At 40.4% G+C, this 9,024-nt stretch overlaps 1 protein-coding gene across 1 annotated transcript; it reads right to left on the minus strand.

The window, feature by feature from the left end:
* Positions 1–1,990: 1,990 nt before the first annotated feature.
* On the minus strand, positions 1,991–5,351 carry LOC117381216 (stonustoxin subunit beta-like). Its single transcript, XM_055226653.1, has 4 exons — positions 5,072–5,351; positions 4,909–4,995; positions 4,011–4,057; positions 1,991–3,017 (listed from the first exon to the last, which is right to left on the minus strand). The coding sequence occupies exons 1-4, from the start codon at positions 5,140–5,142 to the stop codon at positions 2,461–2,463; spliced, it is 762 nt and encodes a 253-aa protein (XP_055082628.1). The 5' UTR covers positions 5,143–5,351; the 3' UTR covers positions 1,991–2,460.
* Positions 5,352–9,024: the final 3,673 nt, after the last annotated feature.

Genomic DNA, 9,024 nt, shown 5'->3' on the forward strand with positions numbered 1-9,024 from the left:
TTTGTGTAGTTTTCATCTGGTATAATAGCTCTGTTGCCTCTTGATACGGGTGATATGGGGGCGGGGGCGCTTGTTGCTCCCCTCCCGCTACTGCTCCCTCTATCTCAGCTTGAGCCTGCTGTACTGGTGTTTCTGGCTGAGCTGCTATTACAGATTACAGTGGTGAAATCATCTTCCTCCTTTGTATTAAGCATAATTTGTTGCTTACGTTTTGCCTCTGGTTGGCCTTTTCCTCTGGCTTGTGCCAATTCCAACCATCTTTCCAAATGATAGTATAGTATAGTATAGTATAGTATAGTATAGTATAGTATAGTATAGTATAGTATAGTATAGTATAGTATAGTATAGTATAGTATAGTATAGTAATGATAGATAGTTTACACATATCATATTCTTTATTTTTGCATTTTTCTTGTATTTCATTTTGTATTTTATTTAGTATTTTATTTTGGAGCTCCATTATTTTAGAAGATTTTAACTCGCCTTCAAATTTATATTTTGTTACCCACAAATCTAACTATGTACATTTTTCAGGATATTTTGCGTGCACGGCTTTCTAGTCTTTTACTTTTAGTCTATCTTTTGGTGTCAACTTTGTAGTTTTATTTCCCATTTTTATTTCCTCAAATTTAGTCCAGCTTTTAACTCCTAGGGAGGTCTCTATCGCTGGAATACAACAACAACAGGTTGGTACGAGTGATTAGTGTGGTATCTCTCACTTTAGCCTCAGCAGGCGGAGAGATCTTGCCTCTGCATCCACAGAAATACACCGTATTTCCCCAACCTTTTTGGTATGAGATTCGTCACCTAGTGGTTCAGAATCTCCACTCACACGTCTCTCTCTCACACACACCCTTGCTTTTTATTCCACGGTTTTGTACCAGCCAGTAAAATATCACTATTTTACCCGGTAACGGGACTCCGCATCCGTCCCTCTTATCACGGTTTTGTACCAGCCAGTAAAATATCACTATTTTACCCGGTAACGGGACTCCGTATCCGTCCCTAGTACTACTACTACTATTAGTATTAGTAGGTTTTAGTACCTAATTGGAGCCTAGGATAATTAGGGTTTTTCTACGCGCATGACCCCCAGTCATACCGTTTTTTAAAGCAAGACCTACTCACTCGTCTCGTCTCTCTCCCTCGGTATCCCGTCAACCTTTAGACTCCAAAAGATATCGAAGAAAACCAGTCCTGGAAAAGGTCTCATATGCTGTGGCCACAGTCTCACCTGGGTCTCCGACATCCGCTGGAGTCCTCTGGTATATTGGGATCCGGCTCGAAGGACCAAGTTGATAGGTTCACAACCTATATTAGAGTTCAAAAGAGAAGAGAAGACAAGAGAGATTATTTTGTCTCAATATTGAGGAGAAAGAGCGGAGAGGCAAAAAACCCCAGTTACAAACCACCACCCTCTCTGGGGCCCAGACCGTCTTTCACCTCTTTTATTAAAGTTAGGAAACCCTAGTTACATACACATCTAAAGGGGGGGGGCAAGCAGTGAAAAACATATGACGAAATTCACAGAGAAATATATTCTGTTTTGCATTTCCAGAAGGTCACAAAACATCCTCCCATGATGTTTCGGTTTCACCGTGACCTTCTTCCCGTGGGATCCTGCACTTTCAAAAGACATTTTCTGCAAGACTCAAGAACAAACATTAGTGCAGATTACATAGTTTACATAGTTGAATATAATGACTAAATAAAGTAGTGAACTGACTATAACTAATAGTAATGACTAAATAAAGAGTGAACATTACATTACAGTACCTTTAAAATGAACAGTGAGATAACATAATATAACTTGAATATATATTTTGAATCCATCAAGTATTATACTTTTTATTTTCTATTTGATGCCAAAAACAAACTGAACCAAATCTTTCCTCGTGTTTAGGTACGCCAAGTAGTTCAATGTTTATGTCACATTCACAAACCTTAGAAGTTTATGTTTCAACTTTTGTCTTTTATTTGTGGTTGAAAACACAATAAGACTCATATTTCCATTGTTTTATATGAGTTCGTGGTTTAGTTTGTTTGGTGTGGCTCCGGTCGGCTTCTCCAAGTTGAAGAAAGGTTGATAAAAGACCACATGTACTAATTACTATGGTCTACACCACTGTGTCTCCTCCTCCTTCTTATTGGACAAAAACACTGCCTCAGAACATAAAAATACAACATACTTTCTTATGGGAGTATTGAACCCAATCAAACAAACAAGGACCAAAGTAGCACATATACAGACTGTACACTTACTGCATGTGGTGCCTGTTTATGAGTTTGTAAAGTTCATATTGAACACAGTGATTTGTTCAGTACAGACACTAGTGTGAGGCTGATGTCTGCAGTTTGTCTTTTAGAGGAAATAACACATTAGAAAAGAAATCTCTGCTCAAATAAAATCAAAATAAAACATTTACAGAGTGATTTTTCTACAGATTTGACTGTTGTATTTTACACAGAGGAGGGTGAGTGTGTCGGAGCACACACACACACTGAGGAGTCAGAAGACAAGAGACTAAACCCAGGGAGCAGAGTGTGAGTGAATGTGGTGTTGAAGGTGTGGAGGTGGGTCAGTTGGTCAGAGGAGACTGTGTAGAAGGACAGAGAGCCAGCAGGACAGTCCACAAACACTGAGGCTGTCCCAGAAGAGGAGGACCAGGACTGAGGGAGGTAAGTGCTTTTGTGATTATGCCAAACAGAGAAACCACGTTTAGAACAGACCAGACTCCAGGACTGATCATTCCATCCAAACCCACTGTCATCACAGGCTCCTTTTCTTCTAATTCCTCTGTAAGACACTGATATATAAACATCTCCACTCCACTGGACCTCCCAGTAACAGCGACCAGTCAGACCAGTGGAACACAGAATCTGAGCCCAAAAGTCAAATCTGTCCTGATGATCTGGATACGGCTGCTCCGTCCACACAAGTGTCACCTTCTTGTTGTTGTCAGACAGTTTGAGTTTTCTGTGAGCTGTGTTTGGATCCAGAGTGAGATCACAGAAATCTGATGGAGAGAAGACACAACACAGCAGCAGTTAGTCCCATGTGGAGACACACATTTAATTATAGTTTAATATGGGTCAATCTATTCATGAAAGATGGATTTAAAGTCAATTATTTATGATGAATGTATTTTTATTCTGATGATTTTATTTGTGAATCATGTCTTATATTTGGCTTATATTTCTTTTGCATCAGCTCTATATTTCCTTTAGTTTCAGCCTCACATCTATTTCAGATTATTTTCAGTGTAAAACTTGAGTTTGTTGCTGCAGTGACAAAGTGCAGCTCCAGTCTCTGACGTCACTCCACACATTCTACACTCCTCCTGTGCTCCTCCTACACTCCTCTGTGCTCCTCCTGTGCTCCTCCTGTGCTCCAGCAGCAGTAGTTCTGATGGGGCTTGGTGCTCCTCCTTTGCTCCTCCTTTGCTCCAGCAGCAGTAGTTCTGATGGGGCTTGGTGCTCCTCCTTTGCTCCTCCTTTGCTCCAGCAGCAGTAGTTCTGATGGGGTTTGGTGCTCCTCCTTTGCTCCAGCAGCAGTAGTTCTGATGGGGCTTGGTGCTCCTCCTTTGCTCCAGCAGCAGTAGTTCTGATGGGGCTTGGTGCACACAGGGGCTGAGACATGTGGCTCTGTGTTTCAGGAGCTTGTTCACAGCTTCTGTCCTTTTGCCAGTGTTTGTGTGTCTGTTGTTGTTCTAGTGATGAGGAGGAGGCAGCAGAGGCACAGCTCAGAGGAGAACAGGGGATTGGTTTAAATCCACTGTCTCCAGAAGAAGAATGAAGATCACTGTTGTGTTTGAGCTGAAACATGAGTGCAGTTACACAGCTCCAGACTGGACTCTTCAGGATCTGCTTCAGGAGTCAGTCGTGGACACAGCTGTGGACCTCACAGTCTGAGGTCTCTCGCACAACAATATATATTCTATGTGAGGACTGTGCCATTTTATCCATTTTAAATAAATGTCTGTTTCAAATTGAGTTATTTTAACACTTACACTTTCTGAGTCCTGGTGTCAACCTCACAGCTCCAGCAAACTCCAGACTGAAACACACGACATGAGACTGAAACGCACGACATGAGACTGAAACACACGACATGAGACTGAAACACACGACGTGAGACTGAAACACACGGCATGAGACTAAAACACACGTTAGTCTCTCTCTCACACACACACACCCCAGTCTCACACACACACACTCACCCCCACACACTCTCACTCACACACACACACACATTGCTCTAGAGCTCTGTCTCGTTGGCCGTCACTAGTGAACAGTTTCTTTACGTCTGGTCCAAAAGCAGGACTATTGTATTATGAAAGAAATGTTAGTAAGTTCTCTGTGATAATGTTTGGTGACATGGTTATGTTTCCATCTACTTTTAGATTGTGTTACATCGTCCTGCCCTGGGACGACAGGTGGAAATGATCATTCTCATCCATGACCTGGTACAATGCATCTTTCCTTTTGGTCAGTGTTTAGTGACACTGTCCCTGTAGGAATAAAAAAACACACCTTAACAGTTGCTTTCTTCCTTTCCTTAAAGAAGTTTGTCAACTGTTGGCTCTTTTCAGAGTCCATTTTAATCCAGTTTCAAATCAAAAGTATTTCTGTTGGAGAAGCACAGCCGTTAAAGTCATGTGACTTGAGCAGGTCCAGTGGGTGATTGATCTGGACTAGGATCTCATAGAAGGCCTTTTGTAGGACAAAGACATAAGTGTGTTGCATTTCCTGCTGCTGAGACGAGCATGAAGTTCCTCCTCACAGTCACAGAGTCATCTGCAGCTCTTACACTTATGTTGAGTTTAATAAAAAACAAGTCGTCCATATCATTCTAAAAAGGCTGTGAACATAAAGTCCTGACATTATGAGGTGTTGAGTCTGACTTACTCTGGAGCAGCTTCTCTTTTAAACTTAATACCTCGTAGCATAGAGCGAACACTCTTGAATGAGACGGCGCTGGCCCCAGGAGCAGGTCTGTGGACACAGATGGAGCAGTGGCTTTAGTCTGAGCTCTGACATGGAGAACAGTGGTGGAGTGATCCTCTCTTACCTGTGAGCTCTGGGGGGGTGAGTGGTTTTAGAGGGAGGGGCTCCGTCCTCTCTGGTCTCTCTCTGATCCATGCTCAGTCCAGTCTGAGTGACAGTGAGAGGGCAGAGGTGCTGCTGAGGGACACAGGGGACCCCACATTAGATCACAGTCCTCAGCACTGGAGTCTGGAGTCTCATTTAGGGACTTCACTCCTGTGTTTTATTGGGACATGTGTCTAACTGCCTCATGTTTCTTGAACTTTGTTTATCTGTGGTTCTAGAAAGTTTCATTTTCTTCATTTTCTTCTATATTTTTCTGTCCCATTGTAACAGATTAACCAAATATGAGTTTAGGATTATATTTCCCAAAGAAAAAAACTTTGTCTAGATTTGCAGATCTAAAAAAAAGCCTATATCCAATAACAGAGTTTTCTCTTGAACTCCAAACTAAGTAGCATCATCCCCACAACCTTTAGGCAAGACACTTGTCAAGAAAACTCTGTTCTCGATGTGCTGTTTTACCGAAAATGACTCAAAACAGGTATTAGACTTTCATTTACTCTGATCAGAGGGGATCAGAGGGAAGGAGCACAGAGAAAGAAACTACACAGACTGCTTCCATGAGGTCTTCTTCTCTCTTCTCCACCGTCTCCTCCTAAAAGCAGCCTTTCCATTAGCATCTTAACATTCCTCAACAATTTCCTTATTTGTCAGTAGAACAACGTCCCAGTCCCCTCCTCACATTCACACAGCATTTCTCTTATTTTAGGTTACCCATCATTGACCCTTGAACTTTTCAACTTAGTTCAATTAATTTACGACTTTTTTATACAGACTTGTAGTTTTCCATCACACCTGGGTAGTCCCGGTAAATCTTGCTGAGTACCCCCTGAAAATATGACTCAATAACCCATTAGAATTGAAGTCATTATTACCTCAGACAAACAGTGGGTCCAACACCTCCTGAGTCTCTGTGAGCCTCCTCTGCTCCTCTGCTCCTCCTCTGCTCCTCCTCTGCTCCTCTTCTCCTCTGTTTGATATAAAGTCTCTCCTGAGATCTCTGATAAACAGTAAAGATGTTGGACTGTGATCCTCCAGAGGCTGATGAAGGTTAATCATTCATATTTTATTATTGTGTTGATTCAAGGACAGATCACATTTGGACAGATGTGTTCTTCTTTAAACACCAGTTTCATCCTGTTTTACTGGTGTGGAGTGAGTGAATGAATAATCCATCATAAAGCACATTGAAATGTGAATTATAAATCAAATGCATTATTTTCCCCTGTTCAGTCACAAAGTGAATGGGTTTTTTCACTCCCTGAACATCAACAAAAAATCCCCAAACCGGCTACAGGCTCGACCAGTCCAGAGAAAAATTTGCTAAAATCGCCAGACTGTTCAACTCAAAATGACTGGACAGCGTCACCTAGAAAATTTTAAAATGAATTGTGAGCCAACACACATCCACAAAATTCACAGCAGTGACAGAGCTCCAGGAGACGAGCAAAAAAGACAATAATAATTTGGTTATTAGGCCTGAGCCTGGGACTACGTCCCAGCAAGGGACTCATTAAAACCGCGTCCGGAGCATGGAAAATGGCCAAAATCAAGTGCACAAAAGTGCACACCCTCACATTCAGGACATCTCCTCACAGTTTTCAACAGAAACATTTCAAATTTGGCCAAATCCCACTAAACCCATGTGTAATTAAAGATTATCAATTACATTTTGATTATGACTTTGGGTGTGGTCAGAGTGAATTTTCAACAAAAACACAATTTTTGGAATATTTCAATAAAATATTTCTCTTTCAGACATTTTTTGTTGGGATAAAGCTAATACAGCGTTTATGCACATTTGTGAGCTGAACGCAATGATGTGCAAATCAATATGCTCTCTAGCGCCCTCTTCAATTTCCATTTTCAAAAATTCATAGAATACAATCAATTTGTCGTGGACTTGTGAAAAAATTCCCAGGGGCCTTATTTGTGATGGGACACAATGTGAGAAAGTCACATGACTCTAGCTGTTATGATCTAAATAATGGGTGGAAAAAAAAATTCCATTATTATTATTATTAAATGTGCCGCTTTGAAGCCACTTTTGACCCCCTGAACATTAACGAAAAGTAAATTTTATTGGTTCTAAAATTCAAGACTGGTGAAAAATTTAGGTTTTTGAAATTCCTACTGAAAAATATTGAAAAATGACTCGGCAGCGCCCCCTACAACCCCAATGCATTTTTTTTTTTACAAAGTTTGACATAGACATTTGAAAATGCAACCATGTTTCCGTGGTAACATAATAAATGTGTCATTGAAATGAATGGGGTTCAGAGTACTGGACTTTGTTGTAGACTAAATAGATGCTCTACACTCAAACTATGGCCTAAAATTCAAGATTGGCAAAAAATGTTGTATTTTCATGTGCAAAAAAAGTTATGTTTCAAAATGACTCAATAGCGCCACCTCAAAAATCTAAATACATCACGGCAATGAGAGACCTTTTTCATCATAGACAAATGAAAATTTGGCACAAAAATAGAACACAACAAGACAAGTAAAAAAATTATACTATGACCCCACCCTAAACCCTACAGGAAGTCGACCATTGTGGACGGAACCCCATTTTTTCAAAATTTTACCTCTCACATTTGAATTTTTTGCGCATCTGATTTTCATTCAAGAAACTTACAAATTGGTCAAAATGAACTAGACCAGGGGTCGGCAACCTTTAACACGCAAAGAGCCATTTGGACCCACTTTCCACGTAAAATAAAACACTGGGAGCCGCAAATATTTTTTGACATCTAAAATGAAGCTAACACTGTGTATAATAATAATAATAATAATATAACGTAGGTTTTATTTTCACAGACAAGCCTTCTACACGTGGCAGATAAATATGGCAAAAATAACTTAAGTGCATAAAAAAATATAACTCACCAAACCGCTGCATCAGAGGGAGCCCTGCACTGATTATGTGATTATGTCTACTCTGCTCCGCAGTTTCTTTCAAAAAAAACAACAAAACTCTAAAGGCGTATCGTTTAATCCCAGGTGCTTATTCTCCATGTGCCAAAGCAGTTTTTAAGGTTTCATTGCCTCATTTGCTCTTCCCGCATATTACGCAGAGCGAACTGTGCGTGAGAGTCACCTGTAGCGACAAACCCAGATTTTGTCTGTTAAATTCATCTTTCTTTTTCTTGGAGGTCGTAGTCTCCTCTTCTGGCTCCTCAGTTGTCCTTTTCCCCTTTGTTAAAAGCTCTCCAAAGACTTTTGTTTTGTCTCATTTTCACTCGCTTGTGGCTCTACTTTTGTGCGTCGTGTCTGATGTGTTATACGTGAGACGTCATCGCGGAGACAAGAGCAGATAATATACTTGACACTACATCAAATAGATTTCTGTGGCGATTTCCAGCAGGATTTTCATGATACATCTACGGACGAGCTTATTAGTGTGTCATTAGGGACGGGCCAAAGTTGCTCCTGACCCCTGTGCGGACAGCGTCTGAAAATCAGGGCTTTTTACGCAGGACTGTGAGCTGTGTCTGTGTGTGTGTGTGTGAGACGTGAGAAGGTGAGCGGTGTTTGTTTTGAACATTGTTCCGCGAGTGTGACACTTATTTTGAGCAACGAAAAATAAGAAAATATAATTTAAAATTATATAATTTATTTAATAATATATAATTTTTTTGTTAATTTTATAATTATAATTATATAATTTTATTATTTAAAATATAATTTTTATTTTTTATATAATTAAAATTTATTTTCCCATGCCACGCAGAGCCGCAGTATAAGGCTGAAAGAGCCGCATGCGGCTCCGGAGCTGCAGATTGCCAACCCCTGAACTAGACCCATGTGGGATTATAGGCTACTCTTCTGAATTTTTTAAAGTCATAAAATGTGGGTGTGGCCAGCCTGCAATGAAAAAGATGTTTTTTGAAGTTTTAAATGACCCGTAACGCA

This window comes from Periophthalmus magnuspinnatus, chromosome 14, assembly GCF_009829125.3.
Source record: "Periophthalmus magnuspinnatus isolate fPerMag1 chromosome 14, fPerMag1.2.pri, whole genome shotgun sequence".
NCBI lineage: Eukaryota > Metazoa > Chordata > Actinopteri > Gobiiformes > Gobiidae > Periophthalmus > Periophthalmus magnuspinnatus.